This window comes from Choloepus didactylus, chromosome 23 (genome assembly GCF_015220235.1).
Source record: "Choloepus didactylus isolate mChoDid1 chromosome 23, mChoDid1.pri, whole genome shotgun sequence".
In the NCBI taxonomy this organism is placed as follows: domain Eukaryota; kingdom Metazoa; phylum Chordata; class Mammalia; order Pilosa; family Megalonychidae; genus Choloepus; species Choloepus didactylus.
In genome coordinates this window covers 15,298,631-15,325,290 of record NC_051329.1, presented here as the reverse complement: position 1 = coordinate 15,325,290, position 26,660 = coordinate 15,298,631, and the positions used below count along the sequence as shown (strand labels likewise).

Sequence of the window (26,660 nt, the reverse complement as noted above, 5' to 3'; positions counted from 1 at the left end):
TTTCCCCAGATGTTGGTGCTCTACACACCCAAGGAAAGCTCTACTCGGGAGATAAATGAGTGAGAACAGAGATTCATGACAAATTCAGAGGAATGTAAAAAATGTTTGGATATTTTGTCTTGAATAGAGGACATGTATCGGTGGCAGGAATGTTTATTTGCTGTAATTTATTTTCATTTCTCTAGCTATAAATAATATAAAATGTTTCCCAAGGTTACCTTGGGAAAGATTGATAAATAAGGATTAGCCACATAGGAGGATAAGAAGTTATCTGACATATAAAGAAAAGAAATATTTATCTAGTTTTATCATTAAAAAAAAAACCCTATAGATACAAAAGCTATGAATGTAAATACACTTTTTCAAATTCTGATTAGAGAATATGGAGGTGCATTTTAGAACGCCTAGTTAAAAAAAATCATTAAAAGATGCTTTTGGATGTAACCTGTTTTAATTCTCTGTTACAGTTTTCTCTGGTGAGTGCTTTTGTCAAGATAACAAGAAATAGGGAGAGGAAAATTTCTTTTGCAAATGTCCTTTTCATCCCTCATACTTTTTGTTATTACAAATTGAACTAATGTATTTAAAAGGAAATTAGCTGTCTTCTCTCCAGTGTTTGGTTTATGTATTTATGAAAAGGAAAGGAATTTTAGGAAGCATTGGGCATTGTTAGTCTGTTAGGTGTTCTTGGTGTTAAAGTTACTTGTGGCTCAATGTTACAACATATTTCAAAGGCAAATTTGGTATTTCTCAATATGTCAAGTAGTTATCGAAATTGTGAGTTCAGGAAATCAATTTGGTATTATATTGGGGTTTAATTTCCTGGCATTCTCCTTAAGATCAAGTTTTTAGAATCATATCCATATATCCATATAGGGCTTTCAAAACAGTTAAAGAAATTTGTTTAACTGACACTTGGATTTTTTCCTTTTGCTTTTCCCTCTGAAAATGCATAATGATAACCTCGGTATTAATCTGTGATATTTTATCACCTTTTAACAGAATTTTAATAAAATTAGTCTTTTGTGACCCTCTTAGGTAAGAAAATTAATTTATAATTTTGAATGATTTTAAACTTTGAATGGGGATGTATTGGGCCTCATGTTTCAAAGGTTTTAAAATTGAGTCACGTTATTTCCTTTTGTACATAATAAATATATTATGACTTTGGACAGGTATTTAATTTTTCTCTATTTCAGTGTGAGATTTTTTAAGTTATTTAAGTCATTAACTTTGCTTTAGAAAAATGTTTTAGAAGTTTCATTTTTATTTGGATGTCCTGCTTACTGGTTCATTTTGTTTTGTTTTCAGTTGTGGAGGAAGGACTCTGGGAAAATGGCCTTTCCTATGAATGTAGGACGCTGCTCTTCAAAGCAATCCACAATCTGTTAGAAAGGTAAGAGAAAGAACTGCATGACAGTTTGAGACTCCCAGGTAGGTTGCTAGATAGGAAGAAATTTTCCTGTGATTCTCAAAGGCTTTTCACATTCCATGATTTATTGTTACTATAAATATAAAATTACACAACAGATCTTGTTTATTTTTATATTGATATAATTTCAAGCTTAGAGAATAGTTTCAGGAATAGTACATAGAACTCTTTTAAACGCTTTTACCCATAATCATCAATGGCTTTCTTTTGCCCAATTTGCGCATGCTCTCTCTTTGTATATGCTTATGTATTTACTTGCATGCATGTGTATATGTGTGCATGTCTTTAATAATTTATTCCCTGAACCATTTGAGAATAATTTGCAGATGCAAGAATTGATGCTTTTTTACTCTGAAGTATTTTGGTGTACATTTCCTGAGAATAAAGATATTCTCTCATATAATCACAGTACATTTAAGAAAATTTGGGAATTTAACATTGATAAAATGCCACTGTCTAATCTGTAGTTCAAGTCGGATGTTGTCAGTTGTACTTGTTATGATCTTTATGCCTCAACTGCCCCATCCCACCCACAACTCCTTTCTCACCCCCTGTTGCGAATCCATGATTTTACATTGTATTAAGTTTTCATATCTCTTTAAGTCTCGTCTTTCTTTGTCATGACCTTTTTGATTAGTTCAGGGCATATGTTTTATATGATATCCCTCAATCTTAGTTTCCTTGTGATTGGATTCCGGTTTTGCTTATTAGTAGAAATACTGTAGAAGTGATGTTGGGTCCTCAGTGTATCATAGCAGTGGGCACATGATGGAATTGTCCCAGTATTAATGATGTCAATGTTGACCCTTGGTTGAGATGTTGTTCTGCTAGGTTTCTCCACCGTAAATCAATAAGTAATTTGTGAACTATGATCTTTGTTGCTTAAGTTCTTCCGGATTTGGTCAGGGGAAGCCCCTTCACGATAGCTCCTGCATTCTTTTGACAGTTTCCCCTGATTGTTTGAGTACTTCCCTTATTTCCTGGCACAACAATATATTCCAGGCTCTGAATCATTTATTAATGGAGAGTAACAGATGAGAAAGAATGAGTTAGCTAAAAATGTTTTGCACTTCCTTGAGTCTGTATATAGTACATTTAGGTGATCAAAACTGAAAAGTTTTCCAGTACCAAGAAGTTTCTTTTCTAAGCTGTTTAGCTGAGGTAATAGCATCATAATAACACTGCTTAGTAGTCTTAAGCTACAGTCAATAAGTTGTCATCATTTAAGTCACTCAGAAATATCTTTCCATTTTATTTCTCTATTTCTCATTCTGAACTTTAGTTCCTACCCCTGTGAATTGGACAATGCGTAGAAGGCCATCTGTTACTCAGGTATCTGTTAAATATATTTGTAGACACATTGATTTGTTTTAAGAGCTAAGAACTCTTAAATTATTGTAAATATTTGTTAATTCTCTCTCCCATAGCAAAAACAAAAAGAAAAACAAAACAAAACAAAAAACACCAAACAAAACAGAAGTGCACTCAAACTCCCTTCAGGAAAATGTGGAAAATTTATTGTTTCCGTGACCTTACGCCAAAATATATTTATACAGTAGTTAAAATATCAACTACAATTTTTAAAATGTATATTGAATGAAGTACATATTTGTAGAAACTGTTGTTTACTGTGTTGCTTTTTTTATATCATAATTTAGTCTGTTCTGTTCAGAAAAATATTAATGAATTTGTGGTTGAATTGTGTTCTTTTCAGTCTCTTGAGTTTTAAATCGTGGCTTGTTTCTTTTCATTTGTTTGATGGGATAAAATTAGAAGAGCAGAAGAAAACTGGGACGGAGGAGAAATGCAGATAATTCATTTATTTTGGGTTCACTAATTCAGGATTTGTGTTAAAATGTTAAGTCCAGGTTATGTTTGAATCATTATTTTATCAGAAAATTAATTGTATAAACAAAACCACAGAGAGACTTGAAGTGATATATGCAATAAAGCTTGGAATAGTTCTAAAGAACTTGGGGTTAGACCTTGGTTTGATTCTAGGGTCTGTCACATGGGCAGTTAATCTAACCTCACTAAGCCTTAGTTACTTCCTGTAAACTAAGAATAGGATGCTGTGTACCTTGAGTTTTTGTTAGAGGATGTATCTAATGTGTGCCACATAACTCCTGACAGTCACATTGTTAATACTCAATATTATTAATTCCTTTCTCTCATAATTTTATTATTCTGCATGCTTTGATTTGTATTCTTTGAAATTTCATTAAAGTCATCCAAGAATGATCAATCTATTTGAAGTCTCCTATAAGAGCTGATTGTGAAGCAAATAAAAGCGCATTTCTTTTAGAAAATAATAATCAAAACTTATAACTCCTTTCCTGCAATTAGTATGGATATGTTGAGAGTCTTCTGAAAAATTGTGATAATTATTTTGTCCTTTATTTTTAATAAGTGTTAATAAATGTTTTTAATAGTTTTATGTCCTCTTTTCACCAAGCTTCAAGTGTCTGTGTTCTTTGAATGAAAATTACCCTGCTTCTGAGGCTGGAAATTATTTTAAATAGTTTTCTACCTCCCTTTTATTCGTATACTAGATTGCTAAATATATACTTTTCCTTAGCTTAGACCATTTGCTGTAATTTATTTGTTATTTTTTACAACTTAATTTAGTGTGATTCAGTTTACTATATTATTCCCATGCTTTTCCATTTCTGTTCAGGTAAGATCAGCTTGCCTTTCCAGTGTGGATGATTTGAGTTTATGTTATAAAAGCCAGAATTTAGGTTTCATAAAGTGTTGCAGTGGCCTCTTTTATCGTCAGTAAGGTTAAGTTCAGTTGTGCTGCAGTAACAAAAGACCTGAAAGATCTTACTGGCTTACAACAGTAGATATTTATTTCTTGCTTATGTTGCTTGCCCATTGTGAGTCGTTCACTGCAGCACTGCTTTGTATCTTCCTTCTTTCAGGATCCATCCATGGATCTCAGATTTGCTGACTCCTGGTAGAGGGCAAAGAGCAATGGCAGAAATCTATCATGCTCATAAAATTTCTGCTCAAAAGGGGTTTATGCCATTTCTGTTCACATTTCATTGGCCAAGCCATTTACTGCCAACCTTGAAGTTGAATGGGTGAGAAAATACCATCCTTTATTTAAAGGGAGGTACCTCAGACACATGGCCAGATACCTCTTGATCGAGGTGTCTTCCCCCTTCCTGGTAATCTGTTCTCCCAACAGCTGCTGGTTATATTACTAAAACACATATATGTGTTTGAAATGCAAATATGAATGTATTTATACATGTTTTTTAAAAATATACGAGCCATAGTGGCTTTTTGGGGATGTTTTCTTTATTTGCGATTTCTTAGATTTCAGTATTCAAGAAAGCTTGTTCTTCTTTAGCATTTCTTAAGTTTTATAGTTTTAGCCATGGAGTCCTGCTTATTTTTCTCCACTTCTGTGAAAATAACTGTGCTTTCTATTTTTCTAATGATTGATTATCCCATTTTGGCAAAATGTTCAGAATGTTAAAATACCATTAATTTGATTTTTACTTACATGGATTCTTTGCTAATTTGAGTTGACAAAGGCTGAAGAATGTTTTGCAAGTCTTACAAATATAATAAAAGTTTGCTAAGGATAGAAATTGTTAAAAGTTAAAGGAGGCATGTTTATTTAAAATAAGAAGTTGTGTTAGGAATGTTAATAATAAACACACTTTTCATTTATTATAACAAGCCATACAGGACCTAATATTTGAAGTATGCTGTTAGTTCCAATTATTGTATACACTTAAATCAGTCTTGTCATTTGTTGAGATTTATATTATGTATTTATAATTAACTTTTCAAAGGATATAGTTTGTATTTTAAGTTTAGGCTGCCTCACACTCCTCATTATGGAAAAGTACTTTGTGAATATATCATGGAAAGCAAAAACCTATAATCTTTTATCAAGAGTTTCTTCATTTTGCATTTTTAGTATTACAGATCTATTGACTATTACTCTTATGTTGTTATAAATGGTATAAGTTTTCATAATATATCATATTCTTCTCACTTAACTATCAAAACAAAGTAAAACATTGGGTTGAAAGCTTTAAAAAGGCCAGGAAATGTGTGCACCCTGAATTTTTATGATTGCCTCAGTGATTTGCACCACATATGGGACCTATGAAAATTTTGAATTTTGAAGAAATACTTGAAACGTTTGGCGTAAGATTGTCATATTGGTATTGTGTATGGTCGTATACTTTTATTTCAATTTTTATTGGGTGTTTAGAATAAAACATAGCTGATTTTGATGCAAAGCTAATTTTTCCTGTAAAATGCATATCACTGCCTTGCACATAGTAGAAGAATGCATGCATTTTTTGAAGCTCTGATGCTCTGTCATATACATGTTTACTTAGGGAGACTTTTATCTGTGGGCATTTGACATCTATAGAACATAATGGCTCTTTAGAGTAGTCTACTGGTGCTGCTTTCCTAATAGGTTGTCAGCATATTTACCCCTACAGTAAGTTTGTAACTCAGCTGTAAAATTGCCTTTGGCTGTAAGCTTCTTGGTATCCCAAGAGTTGGTACTTAGAGTTAAGATATTCTTATTTGGAAAAGTACGGTGAAAATAATGTGGAGAAAAGTGGCATTCTAATTATGATAACAGTAACATTGTGCTTTCATTATGCTCTGGTATTGTGATTCAGTGGCGGTGATCGTGAAAAGAAAAATGAGCAGTGTCCTTAATTATGGTGGTTCAAAGATTTCAAAATGATACATATATTCACTAGAGCATGGTGGGTAAGGTACAGGCCTAGTTACAGAAGTGGTGATATAACATTGCAACATCAGGAGTCCTTGAGTTTAATGTGACAATAGTAGCAAGAAATTAGTAGTCAATAAATGCCCATTTTATTGAATTACCAGCATGCAGTTCTGTAAAGGAAGTAGGAAAATGAGCTTTTAGCCTTAGGCGCATGTAGAAACATTATAGGCATAAGCGAATGAAAGTACATGTCTGATTGTAAATGTCTGGAGAGCAACATATTTGCCCTAAAACTGATGGATAGAAATTTTTTATTTTATTTTATTTTATTTTACTTTATTTAGGACAAGAAAAGGATTAAGACTTTAAATTTTTAAAAAATTAAGAATTTATTTGTAGTTGTAGAATGAGATTAACACTAAAATGTTTGAAAATAGTGGAGAGATGTAATTCTTTGGACTTGCATTAGAATGGACATTTCAGATGGTGCCAGGCCCCTAAAAGAGCCTAATCTTATAGGAATTTTGGAAAGGATGGGAAAAATAGGGTTTCCCTGACTAGAGGAGACAACATTCACTAAGATACAGTGAGAGCCCAAAGTAATGACAATAGAAGACTTCAGTTGTTTCATCCCCTAAATTATATATGGTTTTATTTTATTTGGTTGGGAATTGAGCACTGCAGTTTCTAAGAAGTTTGGTGTCTTAAAATTGACAGAGGATAGAGATTTCCTTGCATATAGATTGGAGTAGTGAGGTAAAGGCTATGATGACGGTGAAGATGTTCTGTATAAAATACCAGAAAAGAATTTAGTCATCCTGAGCAGCTCTGTAAGTAGATCATAATACTAAGATGCAGATGTTGTGATGCAAAAACACTGTCCTTGGACTTTATACTTAACTATAACCTTCATATGATTTGAGGGGCACAGAGGAGCCAGAGCCTGTGGCAGGCTCCCTCCTGTACCTCCCAACTGTCCCATCTGGAAAATGGCTTTTTGAGATAGACTGTTTGCTGCTGTGGCACTTGTGATTTACATCAAGTCTCTCCATGGCTTTGGGATTAGAGACTGGGACCTGCCAAACTGTGAATCAGGTTTCACTTATTTTTTAAATTAATTATTTAAAGCCACATGGCATGACACAGAAACATTGAATATAAATATACACACACAAACAACCTGGTTTCATTTTTCAGCAGTTGTTTCTTTTCTTCTTGAAACAGTGATTTTTGCAAAGGTGATAGGATGTTATCTAGTGCTTACAGAACATTTTGTAAATGTAGAATCCTGTAACAGTCTTGCAAGATAATATTGTAATCCTTTACAGAATTATGTCTTATCTTATTAATGAAATAATTTTGAAAATCTCAATGACAGGGGCTACAGGGTTAACTGATTATATATGTTATCACTGTTTATGATATTGATTTCAAGCAAATATTGGGAGATGGAGTCTGTCTGTGAAGTTATTAGTCAGTTAAATATAAATTTTGTCCCTCAAAAATAATAAAAGTTTGATAGAGTGTGTAAAAGGACGCATTGTATTTTATATTTTTTCATTTTTATATGTTGAAATTATATCTCTTTTAAAAATATGCTTAATTCTGTTCTTCAAATATAATTAAAGCATTTAAGCAGTAGTGGTAGTTTTCCTAAACATTTTTTTTAGCATCTATGTATTTCCATATTTGTTCAGTATCTATTATGATTTTAGTCTGGAGTGGGAAATGAAATGTGTAGATGACTGTCTCATTGGTGAGAACACATATACACAAGAAAATTCAAGTAATAGTACAAAGCTGTTCAGGATTAGTGGTTATAAACTAGAAGAATAGCATTGCATTAGGAATAGGAAAATATTCCTTGGCATAAAGCATTAATGTCTCATGTATTTATTGAGCACCTACTAGCAGAGCACAAAGCACTTTACATAATAGACAATTAATAAATATTTGTTGAATATTGTCAGTGAATATCTGTCCTCAAGGAGCTTATAGTTTTAGGGGAGAAGAGAATCACATGAATTAATCATTACAACTCAGTGGTGGAAGTGCTCATGTGGAGATGTTAGAATATTGTGCAGGTTTGGTCTGAGAAAGGAACGATGAATAGAATTTAAATTAGGAGAGGAAGGGATAAACTCAGAGAAGAAAGGGATTGCAGAGCAAAGCAGGGTCAGTAACTATTAGTGGTAGTATTTAGTACAGAAGCTCTTTCTTTCCTCCCTTTTAATTTTTTTTTTTTTTATTACAGAAGTTGTGGGTTGTTCCAGTTTGCTAAAGCTGCCATTATGCAAAATACTAGAAATGGATTGGCTTTTATAAAGGGGGATTATTTGGTTGCAAATTTACAGTCCTACGGTCACAAAAATGTCCAAATTAAGGTCTTCACTGAAGATCAGTCGATGGCATCTGGAACACCTCTGTCAGCTGGGAAGGTGTGTGGCAGCATCTGCTAGTCCTTTGCTCTTGGGTTGTGTTTCAGCTCCTCTCTCTCAGCTCCTTTCTTCTTTTTCTCTAAGCTTCTGGGGGTCTTCTCTTAGCTCCTCCAGGGCAAACTCTGGGCTTTGCATCTCCAAACATTCTTCTGTCCGTATCTCCAAGCATCTCTAAGCATCTATGTCGGCTCCTGCTCTGCTCCTCTCTCTCTTTCTGAGCCTCTTAAAGGACTCCGCTGATCTAATTAAGACCTACCCTGTATGGGCGGGGCCACATGTCCATGGAAATGTTCTAATCAGAATGTCTCATCTAGAGTTTGGTGAGTCAATCTCCATGGAAACAACCTAATCAGAAGTCACTCTCTAAATCAGAAAGATTAATAAGTCTGCCCCCACAAGATTGCGTTAAAGAGCATGGCTTTTCTGGGGGGACATAATAGATCCAAACAGGCACATGGGTTTACAGAACAATCATGCATAAAATACAGGATTCCCATACACCATCCCACCACCAACACTTTGCATTGGTGGGAAATATTTGTTACAGTTGATGATAGCACATTTTTATAATTGTAATATTAACTGAAGGCCATGGGTTAACTTAAGGTTCACTGTATAGTGTAGTTCAATGGATTTTTTTGTTTTAAATTCTTGTTACAATATATACAATCTAATGTCTCCCTGTTTAATCATATTCAAATATCTATTTCAGTGCTATTAATTGCATTTACAATATTGTGCTACCATCATCACTATCCTTTACCAAAACATTTGTGTTATTCCAATAGCAACGCTGTACGTTTTAAGCCTTATACTCCCAATCCCTATCTCCACCCCGTCCCCTGGTAACTTGTGTTCTAGATTCTGACTCTATAAGTTTGTTTACTCTAATTGTTTCAGGTCAGTGAGATCATACAATATTTGATTTTGTGTCTGGCTTATTTCACTCAATGTGATGTCTTCAAGGTCCATCCGTGTTGTTGCGTATATCAGGACTTCATTGCTTTTTACAGTTGAATACTGCTCCATTGCTGTTGTGAATAATGCCATGAACATTGTGCAAATATCTGTTCAAGTCCCTGCTTTCAATTCTTTTGGGTATATACCTAGTAGTGAGATTGCTGGGTCGTATGGTAGTTCTACATTTAGGTTTCTGAGGAACTGCCAAACTGTCTTCTACAGTGGCTGCACCATTTTACATTACCACCAGCAATGAATGAGTGTCCCTATTTCTCTGCATCCTTTCCAACATTTGTTATTTTCTTTTCTTTCTTTCTTTCTTTTTTTTTTAATAGCAACCATTCTAAATGGGTGTGAAGTAGTATCTCACTGTGGTTGTGATTTGCATTTCCCTGCTGGCTAATGAATTTGAGCATCTTTTCATGAGCTTTCTGGCCATTTGTGTATCTTCTTTGGAGAGATGTCTGTTTAAGTCTTTTGCCCATGTTTTAACTGGATTGTTTCTTTCTATTGTTAAGTTGTAGGATCCATCATCCCTTCTTGATAAAAACACTCAGAAAACTAGGAATAAAAAGAAACATTCTCAACATGACCATGCCAGTTTCGATGTATTATTTCCCCAAAATACCAAGTTCTTTAATGTGGTCTTGTGGGGGCCGATGTATTAGTGTTGATTAAGTTGGAATCTTTGGATTAGGCTGTTTCCATGGAGATGTGATCCACCCAACTGTGGATAGTATCTTAGATTAGATTATTTCCATGGAGGTGTGGCCCTGCCCATTCAGCGTGGGTCTTGATTAGTTTACTGAACCCTATAAGAGCTCAGACAGAAGAAACTCATGCTGCAGCTAAAGAGACATTTTGGAGAATGCCATTTTGAAATGCAACCTGGGAGCAAACAAATGCCAGCCATGTGCCTTCCCAGCTAACAGGTTTTCTGGATGCCAGTAACCTTTCTCCATTGAAGGTATTTATTGTTGACACCTTACCTTGGACATTTTATGGCCTTAAGACTGTAACTTTGTAACCAGATAAACCCCCTTTATAAAAACCAATCCATTTCTGCTATTTTGCATAACTGGAACATTAGCAAACTGGAACAATGACAAAGGACAAATATGAAAAACCCACAGCTAGTATCATACTCAATAATGAAAGACTGAAAGCTTTTACCATAAGATTAGGAACAAGACAAGGATGTAATTAAAGAACATACAGGAATACATTAAACCAAGCATGTAAAGGACTTGTGCATGAAAACTACAAGACATTGCTGAAAGAAATTAAATAAGACCTAAATAAACAAGTGTCCATGGATTGGCATACTTAATATAGCTAAGATGTCAGTTCTACCCAAGGTGATTTACAGATTGATGCAATCCCCATGAAAATTCTAACAGCCTATTTTCAGGAATGATAAAGCCAATCATCAGATTCATATGAAAGGGTCAGGGGCCCTGAATAGCTAAAAACATTTAAAAGAACAAAGTTGGGGACTCACATTTCCCAATTTAAAAAGTTATAAAAAAGCTATAGGAATCAAAACAACATGGTCCTGGCACAAGGACAGATAAACCCTCTTATCTATAACCAACTGATTTTTGATGAGGATGGCAAGTCCACTTAGTAGGGAAAGAACAGTCTTTTCAACAAATGGCACTGGAAAAACTGGACATTCCTATGCAAAAGAATGAAGGTGGACCACTCCTTATGGATCAAAGATTAAGTATAAGAACCAAACTATAAAACTCCTAGAAGAAAACATAGGGAAACATCATCAAGATCTTGTGTTAGTCAACAGTTTCTTAAAATTTATACCAAAAGCACAAGCAACACCAGAGAAAAAAATAGATAAATGAGACTTTGTGCTGGTTTGAATGTATTATGTCCCCCAGAAAAAGCCATATTCTTTGATGCAGTCTTGTGGGGCAGACGTTTTGGTGCTGATTAGATTTGCATGGAAATGCGCCCCACCCAACTATAGGTGATAACTCTGATGAGATATTTCCATGGAGGTGTGGCCCCACCCATTCAGGGTGGGCCTTGATCATTGGAGGCATATAAATGAGCTGACCGGCAGAGGGAACTCAGTGCAGCTGAGAGTGACATTTTGAAGAAGAGCTACAGCCAAGAGGGACACACAAATACCCCAAGTGCAACTAAGAGTGACATTTTTGAGGAACTGCAGCCTAGAGAGGAATGTCCTGGGAGAAAGCCATTTTGAAACCAGTACTTTGGAGCAGACACCAGCCACATGCCTTCCCAGCTAACAGAGGTTTTCTGGACACCACTGGCCATCCTCCAGTGAAGGTACCCAAATGCTGATGTGTTACCTTGGACACTCTATGGCCTTAAGACTAACTGTGTAACTAAATAAACCCTCTTCTAAAAGCCAATCCATTTCTCGTGTTTTGCATTCTGGCAGCATTAGCAAACTAGAACAGACTTCATCAAATTAAAAACTTTTGTTCATCAAAGGACTTTATCATGAAAGTAAAAGACAACTTACAGAATGGAGAAAATATTTGGAAAGCACTTATCTGATAAGGGTTTGATATTCAGAATATATAAATACATACTATACAAAGGCTTGAACATGTGTTCATAACTGCTTTATTTGTAACAGAGAAAATCTGCACACAACTCAAATGCCCATTAACAGGTGAATTAAATAAACCCTACAGGGTAAATTGATATCCCAACAACCTTTAAGTACATGTCTATAATACCTCAATAAATAATTTTAAAAAAGGGAATAAATTAGTGATACAATCTAAAATATAGCTGGACCTCAGAAACATCATGCTGAATGAAAAAAAAAAAGCCATAAAAGACTATGTTTGATGACTCCATTTATATGAAAGGTCCTTAAAATGTAAATTAGTAGAGAAGAAAAAGATCAGTTGTTGTGTGGGGTTGGGGTTAGGAGTGAAGACTGTGTCCATAGGGGCTCAAAAAAAATCTTGGAAATCTTCTAAAATTGGATTGTGGGGATGTTTCTACAGTTGTATAAGCTCTGTTAAAATCATCGATGTGTGCGTGCACTTGGTAAATTTTATGGTATGTAAGTTAAGCATCACTAAAACTTAAAGAAAAAAAAAGGGGGTTTATTTTCACCAATTTAAAATGTAGACTGAGTAAATGAAAAACACCAATAGTATTTGCAAAATGTATAAACTCTCAAGTAATAAACCCAAACAGAAATGCCTGAGACATATAAGAAAAAAGGTACAACAAATTTTGTAGTGGGGTGGGAGAATTTGGGTAATCAGGGAACCTTACTAAGTTACTGAAATAATTGAACAATTTTGAATATTTTATGTCACTACTCACATTAGTCTAATTCCAGATATCTGCCACTGGTTCTCTGGCCTGGGTTGATACTATTGCAGCAATTAAAAAATGTATAAGTATTGTTTCATATTCAGGATGAGAAATTAGTTATGCAATCAATTGCACCTATGCTTATACAGATTGTCCCAATTGCAAGAAAAATAGCATAAAAAAAAAAAAGGTTCTTGTTTCAGTTTGCTAAAGCTGCCAAAATGCAATATACCAGAAATAGACTGGTTTTTAAATATAGAGATTTATTAGTTTACAAATTTACAATTCTAAGGCCATGAAAATGTCCCAGTTAAGACATCAGCAGGAAGATACCTCCTCTGAAAAAAGGCTGGTGGCATCTGGGGTTCCTCTGTCTCATGGGAAGGTGCATGGCCGGAGTTTCCTAGGCCTCTCCCAGAGTTAGCTTCTCATTTCCTTTGCTTTCTCCAAAATGTCTCTGAGCTTCTGTCATAGCTTCTCTGTCTCAGCTCCTGTGCATCCTTGTTTGTTTCTCTCTAAGCATGTGGGGTCCTCTCTTAGCTTCTCTGGGGCAAACTCTGGATTTTATCTCTTAGCTTCTCTCCTAGTTCTGGTTTCATCCTCTGTCTCCAATATATCCCTGGGTATTTTCTGTCTAAGCCATCTCTGAGCTGTCTCCAAAATGTCTCTGCCTTTTATCCTGTCATGGAGGATGCCAATATATTAAGACCCACCTTGAGTGGGCGGAGGTCATATCTCCATGGAAATAATCTAATAAAAAAGATCCCACCCACAATTGGGTGGGTCACATCTCCATGGAAACAATCTAATCAAAAGATCCCACCTGTAATAGGTCTTCCCCCACACGGCTGGATTAAAAGAACATGGCTTTTGTGGGGTACATAATAGATTCATACCAGCACAGATAGCAAGGCACATGGCCGGCATCTGCTGGTCCTTTGCTCCTGGGTTTTTTTTGCTTTCAGCTTTTGGTTCCAGTGGCCTCCTCTATGAGCCTCTATGGATCCGCTCTTAGCTCCTCTGGGGCTTTTCTCTCAGCTCTCTGCAAACTTCTCTGGCTATTTGTCTCTGAGCTCTCTGGGCTTTTTTAATGTCCTTTATTATCCTCTCATAAAAAAGTGCAGTAAGGGATTAAGACCCACCTTGAATTGGTGGGTCACATCTCAATTGAAACAACATATTCAGAAGGTACCCCCACCCTGTCCCAGGAATGGATCAAAAGAAAATGGGCTTTTTTGGGATGCATGACATCTTCAAACCAGCACAGTTCTCATTGGAGATCAGAATATAGAATAAGGGAGATACTTTTACCTGTGTTAGAATGACCCTGATCCTAAACCTTTCTGGACTCCACTGGCAGTGACCAGTCCAGAAGTTCTTAACCTGGGGTCTACTTTAGAGAATTCACCAACCCAACAGAATTGTGTACAATGTTTTGCTCTTACATGCATTTTTCTGGGGGGAAAGTCTATGGTAGCTTTCATTAGGTTCTTTACTATAGATACATGGCCCAAAAAAGATTGAATTTATGACTGCAGTATAACCTGTTGAGTCAGTAAGCTCCCACAGGACTGTCCTTAGCAAAGACAGACCTCTTGTTAACCTCCTGTAACTTAAAGAACAGTACACTAGATAGAGATGTTTTCTGCACTCCCTAACACTTGAGAGATCTGGACAGGTCCCTTGCCTGTGTGTTCTCTGTGTCTCTGTCTCCGTATCTATCTTGGAAAGTGAAGTTTGTTTTTGCATCAAAGGTAGTTGAGATTTTTGGGTTGAAAAGTCCAAAACTGATAGTGTTGGTTTGCTGACTTTTTTTTTTTTTTCTTCTTGCTTCTTGAGTAAAAAGACAGTTTTTTTTTGTCCTATACCTCCCCATCTCTACATCTAACTCAGCAATTAATTCTCTACACAACCTTCTCTGAGGTTCTTGGTTGACTTTGTTAACTGTCTGCCATATCATTGCTATGTCAGCATGACTTGTGACTGCTCGCTTATGCAGAAAGTAAGTCAGTTGCAAACTCAGTATCTACAAAATTGAGTAAAAACACTAGCAATTTTGTGTTCCCATGTTTTCCTTTCACTGCTTAGGAAATCACTGATCACAGAGAAACTCTAGCAACTAAAAATCACATATGTCACTTACGACTTTCATTTAGAACCAGATGGTTTCAGATTGAAGGATCAGTAGTTTCCATGACTGTTTTATTTATTAGTGATAGTAACCTTTTGTTGACATTGCCTGACAAAGAAATATGACCTGTAGTGGGACCTCCCAGAGAATCTCAGATAGCATTTTCATAGCTTTTTGTATTTTGCTTTTGTCCTTAAGTGAAATGAAATCAGCAAATAGCAATTGTGACTTTTACTTTCATAGATGGGCAAGTGTTTTGAAACTAACTTTACACATTGTCCTCTTTAGTCACAGATATTTTATGTTTTTCTTTCATATTATACCATCTAGTGCCTTGGGTTTTTCTATCCATGCACTATAAATTTGTAGGTTTTTTTTTTTTTTTTCCTTTTCGTTACTGAATGAATGATTCTTTTGAATTCTGACCTTCAAGGAATGTAAGAGAGAATTAATATTTAAAAAATGGTATTCACTAAATGAGAATACTAGAAAACAATGTTTAATGTCCTATTTGATCCTGTACTAGTACATACCCTATTGTATTCATTCTAAGCATTATTGGTTTTAGGATACACCTTCAATTCAATAACACCTTTTGGAGACTAAAGAAACATTATCACATTAAATAGACCTGTCAATTACAAGATGCATCTAGATTTAAGAAATGATGAAAGAAACAAGGAAATGTGAAATCATGAGAGTTGGTATATGGTCATGGTTAAAAGTTCTGACTCTGATTTGTGATACCTGGACTTAATTCCCAGCTCTGTCATTGATTAACTGTGTGATCTTGGCTAGTGATATTCTCACTGTGGCTCAGCTTCTTCATCTGTAAAATAACATTCATATCATTTTCACAAGAGTTAAATGAGGTACTGTCTGGTAATCAAATGCAGTGGTGACTGGTGGTGGTAGATGTGATTGTAGTAGAAGTTATTAGATAGTATTATCAGAAGAAGGAGCTTGATTTAAAAAACTGGAATCTTAAAATGTCTACTAATAAGCGTTCTGATTAAGAAGTATAATTAAGTTTCTGAGCCAGTGAGTAAACTGTGAAGATACTTTTTTATGGTTTGTTTCTTGAGTAGTTTTCCCTTATCTGGTATCCCATATTTCTTTTTCTAAATTTAACGGAGCCATATGGTCTTTAACCCTAAAAGGCAAGTTTGTTTAAATTATAAGATTAGGAAAAAAGATTGGGTTACTTTGAAATGGTTTTCTTTATTGTGAACAAGGGAAGATTGTTATAGAAATAAAATTTCAAAATAAAACCAGTTGAAGCCTCTGACTTTTTGATGTGGTAATGTTCCAAACTGACCTTGCCTGAATATTGAGTAAAAATTGTTCTTGTACTGTAAATGGGACTTTGCATAAAAGAATTGCATCCACCTTTCTGACAGCTTCTCTTACAATATGTGTCATTTCATTGAATAATCTTAGCAATTACTGTATTTCATCAATTCCAAAATGTACATTTTCCTCCATATTTTTGTATTTCTGAAATCAGTATACTTCTTATAATCAATTGTGTTTTACAATTGGTCACATGGAAGTTCCGATATTTTCATTTGTCTCTACATTAATGAACTTGGTCATAGCTGTTGGAATTGTTGTCACTTCAGTTCAAGTATGTGCATTGTTGGTATTTTATAAGTTGGGTTCAATTGGCATTTAATATATAGCTTTGAAAAGTGCCTTGTGATTTGACATTGAAACCCACTGTACACAGATAAACAAGAAAACAGAAGTGGGGCCCAATTTAGATACGAGTAAAACAAATAATCGTTATTGAAGAAATGGCTACAATTCCTCATTTTCTTACAAAGCCGCAACCAAGTGTTATACTATACCTACAAAAGGAAAATACCATAAGTATATGAAGCTGTGTTTCTGTTATTGAGATACTAGACAAAGGTTTGCCTGCCACATTCCAGGCAAGAAAAAGCTGGCATTAAAACTTGCAAAATGGGCCTCAGTGGCTTGGAAGAATATCCTTGAGGTACTCTTAAGAAATGCTGCAATCTCAGCATTCTTGATGACACATGAATTGAAGTAATACAGAAATGTGGTGTGATTAGAAGTAATTCAGAAGTATGAGGAAGTTTTTAGAAATACACCAATTTGTTTTCTTACTTTTTTCTTTAACACATGTAAGAGTGATAATATGATAAAAATCTATGCCTAAAGTTGAAGAGTTCTTTCAGCAAGAATAAAGTTTTTAAGTGATAACCAAACATTTTTACAGTTTAATTCATTATATTTTAATTTTTAATGGTGTATCTCAGTGAATATTCATTCAGTGACTTACTGTGCTCATTTGTTATTGAAACTATAAAAGTCATTCTTGATGTAATTATTGTAGGTGCCTAATGGATAAAAACTTTGTCAGAATCGGGAAATGGTTTGTTCGACCCTATGAAAAGGATGAAAAGCCTGTCAACAAAAGGTGAGTCTTTAGATTGCTGTTAACTTTTTGGTTTCTTTTCCTTGACCACAACTATTTTGGGGAGGAGCATCTAATTTATTTATTCCTCAATATTGTTAGATATACTAACATAGATTCTTGGATCATATTATTATTAAGTACTGTATTATTAAATTTTTATTTAATGTTAAAATTGGACTAGAAAGATGATTGTCAATATAACCCATCTTTAGGCCACTTATTACCACACTATTTGAAATTGAGGTGTTATGTTCTACTTTGTTGTTTTAATTATCCTTCCTCATCTTTTTTCCTTGAAGTTTTATATGACATAACTTTATCAGGTGAATTAAAACAATAGTAGATTTTATAGAATTGATCAATGCTTCCTGTAGTAGTTTAACACATTTTTGGCTATTATAAAACCAGGACTGTGAATTAACTCTCTAAACAAACCTAAATATTAATCATCATTTATGATATACATTGCTTATTGAAGACATTCCTTGTCACTAACCAAGCTTGAAATTTTGGTTCAATGAAAACCAGAGTCAAAAACCAAAATCTAATACTTACCTCACTTTTCTCTACACAAAGTATACATTTAGTTGTAATTGGTGGTGATTATTTCATTTTGAAAGAGAGAGGTACATAATGATGATTCTGTTTAACAATTACTATACTTGTCCTAACCTAAGGATCCAGCTATAGAGGCAAATAAGAATTCTTGAAGTCTTAAATGGTGGTAGCTCTTAAGGTTAGGCCTTTTAGGTAATTTGCCAGGATTTCAGCTGACACCTACTCCTTTTGGAACAACTGCTTTCTTAGTTCCCACCAGAGATTTAATTGTCAGCCTTCTCTCTTAACTTGTATGCCTTAAGGCTTTGATGAAGTGGTCGTGGAATCTCCTCATTAACCAAATCTAACTTATGAAAATTGAATTTTTTTTCAAATTAGATAAATTTGGGATTGACAGTTTTTTTCATGAAATAATTCACCATGAACATCTTCCAAATATTTACTCTTTTTAGCAAATTTAAAATCCTTTAGAATTTATTTGAAAATGCATTTAATGGAATTAAGTATTATGTTTATCAATGTTTACTTGAAAAAGATAATGTTTTTAGAAAGGTAGTAATATATACAGATGATTCTGTTTACAGATGCTTGGACTGATAAAGAGGAAATGTTTTATTTATCGGGATTTAGCCTAACTAATGAATGTGTACCCATGGCTCTGTGTATTTTTTAATTTTGGTATTTGTCATAATTTTAAAGAGGACTTAGATTTTCTGAAAATGTTTTGCCTTTTATGTTGATGAATCTAAGTGGTTAGATATGGAATTGCTTTAGCATTGTAATCTTCTTTACCATTCTTAGTATGTCTCTCTATGCTTACCGTATGGTCTCAAAATTGGTCACTGAAGAATTAACTAAGCCAGTTATAAAACTTTTCAAAATTAATTAACCAATTTATTTTATTAGAGCAGTTGTAGGTTTACAAAAAGATCAGGCAGAAACATCATAGAACTTTTAATCATCAGATACAGATAGCTGAGTGATGATTTGACAGGAATTCGGGGATGAAGCAGAAATGTGTGAATATAACAGGGATCAAGTGAGTTGCAGTTACTATTTTAATCTTAAAAATAATGTAAAAAAGTCAAATGCCATTATTAGTCTATTTAATATAGAGTTTGTAGTCTTTACACTTTGGTTAGATCCAAAAGCCTTCATAAGGTTAGTCAGCCAGACGTAAAGAATACATGTAATATATTTGGATATTTAATTTGTGTAAGTTGGAGGCTTTTCATCTTTGCGCATTATAATTACTTTATTAACTTTAGTTTTATATTCATGGTTGCATGTAGAACTTTGTTTCCTGTAGTGCAGTAGCTTTAAAGATGCTGAAAAAAACATTTCAGAAGAGGTTGTTAATAACTTGAAAACTTTGTCACCAAGGACGAACATAAAAAGTTGGTATTTCCTATGCAAAACTAGATGAGATGTCCTTTTCCACTTTAATCCTCTGAGTGGAAAATAAAGGCATTTGATGGATATTGAAATAGGATCTCAGTGTCAAATCATTTTGGATGAACAGATACTATGGAGGAGAGGAGTAAGAGACAATTGGGGCTCGTATCCTATTCCTTTCCTTTCAAGTTATTTGATTTGGTGCAAGTTTAGTGTTTTTTAAGCCGAATTTTTCTTGGTTTTTGCTATTATTGATTTCGTAACAATACTTACTATCTTAGAGGGTTATTGTGAAGATTAAATGAGTTAATTTATATGGCAGTTTTTAGTTTTGTTGAAAGAAAGTAAAAATGAATTAAATCAATTTTCCTCAAGTTTGTTAGTTTGTTTTTTTTGTACATGTAAGTTTAGGGAACAATGAGGACAATTTGCTGCCCAGTGCAGCAAATTATATGTACAAATTAATATTTTAAGGAAACTCTTATTTTATGGCATTAGATACAAATAAAAGGAATGTATTTTAAAATTTTCTCCAAAAAACATTTTTATAGAATCATATTTTAAGTATAAAACATGTAATGCTAGCATATAAAGATATATTTTTGTTCAATAGATTTAAAATTCTATTAACATACTGTGTTTCTTTTTGATAGTTAAAATAATTCTAATAGTGATAACAAATGAATATGTTGATTATTGGGTTCTACCTCTTGGATCAGTAGTATATGATTTCTTATGCTAATTTTTTGTTCTATATTGATAGTAAAGTTAAATCATTTGCTCATGGGCTCTAAAACAGTTCTTAATGTTTGATGTGAGATGATGTGCAGGATCGTTTATCCATCCCCATATCCAACCAGGCAGATCGAAGAAGATAATTTAAAATATATTCATTATTATTTATTCTCTCTCTGGATGTATTTTTTTAATACTCGTATCCTTGTGAAAATAATACGTAGGAAAGAAAGCTTTGACTTTGTCCTAAAGAGTTGTCACAACTAAAACCAAACATAAAAAAATTTCTGGTTTCTAAGGTCCATGTTGAACTTGAGAAAGCCTTTGCTTCTAAAACATGCTTAAAAACAAGCCAGTAAAAATATATTTACTTTAATAGTCATTTAGAAATGATTCTAATCATGGAGGTTCTTTCTGTTAGAAAGGTGTTTGTTTTCTCTTTTAGCTTAGTTTCTGCCCAGATTTTATTACTGCAGAATTTGAAGTCTACAAACTTTAGTCTTTGACATTTTTTTTTTTAAGACACATTTATTCAGCATCATGATCAGACTATTACATCCAGCTATCAACAGTATGGGTGCAAAAAAAAAAAAAAATCTACATTAAAACCCTTTGTTGGAATGCTTTACACTTTCCACAGAACAGAAACTAAAATAACCTGTTATACAATTAGTCACAGATACAGTCCTCATGTTTTTTTGCACATACACATGAGTATTGTCTAAAACATGTCTTCTTTGTAGCAGCTCGGCCCTGCCACCACTGTGCTTGGCTGAGTTCACAAATCTGTTGTAACCTGTAACTTCCGTGTTATTTCTCAGGCTCTCCTCTCCTGCTAACCTTTGTGTCCTGGTAGTAATTAAAACCTTCTGCCACTGCCATAGCTACTGCTGCTGCTGGAACCACCATAGCCACCTTGGTTTCGTGGTTTGGCAAAGTATTGGCCTCCACCACCATAAAGGCCAGAGCTTCTGCCTCCGAAGTTTCCTCCCTTCATGGGTCCAAAATTTGAAGATTGATTGTTGTAATTGCCAAAATCATTGTAGCTTCCACCACCTCCAAAATTGCTTCCATCATTACCAAATCCATTATAGCCATCCCCACTGCCACCAATATCCACCACCACCTCGGCTGCCACCAAAGCCACCACGACCACTGAAGTTTCCTTCATGTCCAAAGTTGTCATTCCCACCAAAACCACCTCCATGACCACCACTGAAGTTTCCAGAACCACTTCGACCTCTTTGGCTGGATGAAGCACTGGCCATCTCCTGCTCAGACAGGCCTTTTCTTACTTCACAGTTGTGGCCATTCACAGTATGGTATTTCTGAATGACAGTCTTATCCACAGAGTCATGGTCGTCAAAGGTTACAAAAGCAAAGCCTCTCTTCTTACCACTGCCTTGGTCAGTCATGATTTCAATTACTTCAATCTTCCCATACTGCTCAAAATAATCTCTTAGGTGATGCTCTTCAGTGTCTTCTTTAATGCCACCAATAAAGATCTTTTTCACAGTTAAGTGGGCACCTGGTCTTTGAGAGTCTTCTCTTGAGACAGCCCTCTTTGGTTCCACAACTCTTCCATCCACCTTATGTGGCCCTGCATTCATGGCTGCATCCACCTCCTCCACCGTAGAGTACGTGACAAACCCAAAGCTTCTGGAGCGTTTGGTGTTGGGATCTCTCATTACCACACAGTCCGTGAGTGTTCCCCATTGCTCAAAATGGCTCCTCAGACTTTCATCGGTTGTTTAAAAGCTTAGCCCTCCATTGAAAAGCTTCCGTAGCTGTTCAGGCTCTTTAGGGGACTTTGACTTAGACATGATGGCAGTGGGAGGAAAGAATTCAATGATGTTTCCTCAGTGGCGTCCATGGGCAGAAAGTGAATGACATTTTTAAGAAAACAATTTATTGTTGCCAATAACAGTTTGGACCTTTGGTCTTTTCTGTTAGGTAGGTGTACAGAACCTAAGTTAACATAAATACCAATGTGCTACTGTTATTTTCTGAATTAATTAGCCATCTAATCTCTCATGGGCATATCTACCCTGTTGTTAGATGGTACTCCAAATCGTTTCAAACATTTTTTAACGTTCTAATTACTTTTGTATGTGCCTTTAGCAGTTTTATATACAATTGGAAGTATATTATTTTGACTGTGCTTTTGTGTTGTTTTATCTGGATATTTTCTCTTAAGCCTGGGATAATCTCTTCACTTTCTTTTTTACATTCTTACACTACCTAACGTACATTCTCAAGAAATGCCCTTTTGTCTTTAATGGCAAAAAATGGGTTTTGTGTAACAACATGAAATGGCTTGATGTAGGAACTTTTTTTTTTTAGCACTTCAGAGCTTCCATTTCTTCATCCTCTCCCTTTTCTCCACCTCTCTCTCCACCTTAGTGCTTCTCTTTCCTTCATCTCTCTAGTCTCCCTACATTCCGTTATAGCTCAGGCATCTGTGTTACCTTCTAGGGATGCAAAGGTAAAAAATAAGTGTACTATCATCAGGGAAGGGAATTCCTAGTCTAGAGGGTAAGTGGGTATTTATGATACTTAACAATATTAAAGGTAGAAGGAGTGTCTTCTTAGTGTGTATCTTTTCTATAAAAATAGGGTCACTGGCTAGAATTCTTTTAGTTTTCAGTTTTCCTCATAAATTTATTTGGCATGTGTGGTGCCTTTTGCTACTTATCTGTTAATAAGGGCTAGCAAATGGGAAATCCATAGAAGAATATTAATGGGACAATTTGGGATTATCTCGTCATCCATAATAGTTTTTCATCTTTTCTTTTTGGTAGCTCTATAAAACAAACAGTCATTTTCTTCTAGTGTATGTGATGGAATTAGATCTATTAAAAGATATGTAATTTGTGTCTATCTGATAATTTTCTATTTGGAGCAACGAAAATGGTCTAAAATTGAATGTGATGGTTGCACAACTAAGTGATGATACTTGAGATACTAATTGTATAGTTTGGATGGAATATTTATAAGTGAATATATCTCAATAAAATCTGCAAAATATATTTATAATCAAAGGAAAATCACAATATTCTTGAAATAACTTAAACCTCTACACCAAAATCTATAAAATATTGCTGAGAAAAATTAAAGATGACCTAAATAAATACTATGGTAATGGTTAAAAAAAAAAGATACCATATATACTGCTACTTTGAATGCATTTTTGAATTGTGTGAAAAGTGAGAAGAGAGATGAGGTTAGAGTATTGAGGAATAAAAGGATTTACAGAATTGGTACAAAAAGAGAAATACATGAAGGAGACTAAAAAGGGTCAACTAGAAATGAGAACTCAGATAGACTATAAAGTGTCTTCGATGTACCAGACACTCTGATGTATGCTTTCACAAACATGCATAGAGGAGATGATGTTAAATTGAAAGACTTGTTCAACCAGAGGGGATAAAGTTGAACTATATAATTTCCAGGTATTCTTTTAGATATTATTATTATTATTCTTTTTTCCCTTAATAACCAAAAGGAAAATATCACTATTAATGTTTGATTTTAATTTGTCCTTTCTGTGGTCTAAAAAGTATATAGTAAAACCATATATCCCCAACATCAATAATTGATTTTAAAATTTTAAAATAAAATATGTCTAAATATGTGCTCTTTTTTTTCAAGAAGGATTTGAAACATCTTACAGTAAAAGATGTGGTTTCTTTTCTAATATAGTAGCAAGGTTGGGAGGATAGCATTGCCAGTTCCCTTCTTTATTTCTGCCAGAGGATTGAATGTAGACAGGAAACAAAGCTCTCTCTCTTCACTATACCATCTCTCCAGAAATATGAATGGTCTTCCATTGACAGACCTTGCATCAGTTTCTGGATCTCTGTGGACTTTAGTTTTAGCATATATTATTTTTAAAATGTCTTACAGCTTTCAAATTTTTTGATTCTATGAAAATTGTAAAATCTAGGCATATTCCATATTTATGAATATATATGTATATATCCATATCACATATACACACATACATGTGACTTTTATTAAATATAATAATATATATACATAAACAAACATGTAGATATATATTTATTTGTTTCTTTTTCCTTCATTCTTCTCTCTCTCCAGAAACATATTGCCTTTGTTGTGTTTGATTTTGCTGTAAGCAGAAAGTAACTCCTTTATTCACCAATGCAGGGGGTTTGATATTATTCTTCCCAAGGGTATGGAAATTTTGAAAGAACATTTCTGGAGAGACAGATTGTGTTAACTTCAATAGTGATTTTCATAACCAGATGAAGAAGTGGGGTGGGGAAATTTTAGGTACTAATTTGGAATGTCCATTAATTTTATAGCATAGTTGAGCATGTAGTTTACCTTTGCTTAACAATGTCTGTAGTAGCTAAAGGCCTCTTCCCTTGTGGAAAAAGATGAACTGAAGGGTCAGGGCATGACAGCATGGATGATAACACTTTTGGTAGCATTTAGGAAGTGTACTATTCAATTTGCTCATATCTCAGTCTCATTGAAGATGTTGTCTTTGAAATATACTTCAGGAACTGAATCTAAGCACAGAAGTAATATGTTGTAATATATCAGTTAGGTCATTTTTATAGATTGACAACAATGGATTGCTTTGGAAATTAACTATGTTGTAAACTGAATGTTTGTACATTTCCCCTTTGTAAATGTAGCCTAATTCAGGGTACTTTGTTGATTGTCTTAGAGTTTACAAAAAGAATGAGAATAGGTATACCTGGAGGGTCATTTCCACTTATAATTTTACATAGCATTATACTGGCAAGGGGAATATTTTTATGTTAAGTTAAAAATATACGTGACTTAGGGAAATGATTGCTCCTTTTAAAAAAAATTACTATTTTTAAATTTGTATGTCTGTTTGTGTGTTTATTTACAAAATGAGGTTTTGTAGTCCATCTGTAAAAGAAATGGGGGAACACTTTCTTAATTTTTAAATTGGAAAATTTCAGCTACACAAAGTATAAAATGGCTTTCTAGGATGGCTCAAAAATGTGGGAATCTTAAAATTATATTCATGATTTTCTATTAGTCTATATATCTCTGCTACCTAATCCTGAAAGATATAGTATTATTACAATCCGTTTTTTAGAAGGGAGCCATTAGTTTTCTAATATCAAAGGCTTGGTTAGAAGATATTATGCTTTTTTACAGTTTCTAGTTTGTGTAAATATAGTCAAGACTGAACGGAGATCTTTGCAGCATGAGCATAGAGGAAGACATTCCATTGGATCTTTTTTGTGGTTCTGTTTCTCATTTCCTATTTGTTTATTCATTATGAGCATGTTTTCCTTTATGTCCTTAAGTATAGTTGTAATCACTGCTTTAAAATCTTGCCTACTAAGTAAAACATCTGGATCTTCTTCATTTTTGCCCTTTCTCTTGAGTGTGGGTTGTATTTTCCTGTTTCTTCATATGTTTGAGTAATTTTTTTTGTATATTCTGGACAGTGTAATGATCTAGAGTTTCTAGATTCTGTAGTTCTCTGAATTTTTTTTTTTAAAGCAAGCAATTAATTTTGGCAGGACTAAAACTCCAAACTTCTCTTACTTGCAATGGATAGATCTGAAATCTCTTTATTTTTTATCCTAGTACTGCTAAATATTGTCATTTTGGGGTAGGTAATTCTTTGTTGTGGATTGGGCTGTCTTGTGCATTTTAGGATGTTTGGTTGCATCCCTGGCGTCTACCTACTCAATACCAGTAGCACTCTCACCCCGGCCCCCACTCATGACAACAAAAATGCCTCCAGATGTTCCCTGGAAGGCCAAATTGCCCTGGTTGAGAATCACTTCTTGTGCCTTAGGTAGGTACTTGAGAGTCTGCCTCATGCATATAATTCAGGAGTCAGCCAAAGGTTTGGAGTTTATATGCATAATTTGGGTCTCCCCATCTCTTCCAGGATTTCCATTCTTACTTTCCAGCTGCAGTGGTCTCTTTGAACTCTGTCCTTTGGTTTTTCAAGTCAGTAACACTGGGGGCTTCTTCCAGTTTTAGACACCCTTCTTCCCCCATGTGTGTCCTACTGGGATCTGCCCTCATGTTAAAAAGGGGGATGTTTAAAAAGGGGGTGGAGGGGGGCGGGGAACTCAGTGCCATTCTCTTCTAAGTGGAGACCCTTGCCCCTGCCTCTAAGTTTCTGCCTGCATTTGGTAATTCCCCAATGCCTTTAGCAGTTTCTGATATTTTCTTCAGTAATGAGCTACTTTGTCACCACCTGAAATAGAATGTTATGAGGATCTTAGAACATAAAATTTCACGTTGCTTTGTTAACCTCCCTGTTACTTGTTCTTCATTTTGAGTTATACTGTTCATCTTTTAAAATCAAATTTCTTGGACTCTTGGGCTGAATCATTTTTAGTGGTAAACTTTGCATTTTCATTTTAACATTTTACTGAGCTGATTAAAGAAATGACAGCTATTTTCTCATCAGTTCCACTGTTTGTGTGCTATGTGGGTTTCTACAGTTAATGGCTTTTGTGCTTCATATTGTTTTCAAAGTGTAGACT

General features: G+C 34.5%; 1 protein-coding gene and 1 pseudogene across 4 annotated transcripts in view; one reads left to right on the top strand and one right to left on the bottom strand.

Annotated features, from left to right (window-relative positions):
- MED13L (mediator complex subunit 13L) overlaps nucleotides 1-26,660 on the top strand; it is a 358,048-nt gene that overhangs the window by 198,308 nt on the left and 133,080 nt on the right. For 3 of the 4 annotated variants that reach the window (XM_037816607.1, XM_037816610.1, XM_037816608.1), the window contains 2 exons: nucleotides 1,312-1,396; nucleotides 17,368-17,451. In XM_037816607.1, coding sequence (XP_037672535.1) covers nucleotides 1,312-1,396; nucleotides 17,368-17,451 — 169 coding nt within the window. Of the gene's footprint in view, nucleotides 1-60; nucleotides 95-1,311; nucleotides 1,397-17,367; nucleotides 17,452-26,660 lie in introns of those variants that run through there. The other variant, XM_037816609.1, reaches the window with a different exon arrangement.
- On the bottom strand, nucleotides 20,999-21,962 carry LOC119519145 (annotated as a pseudogene).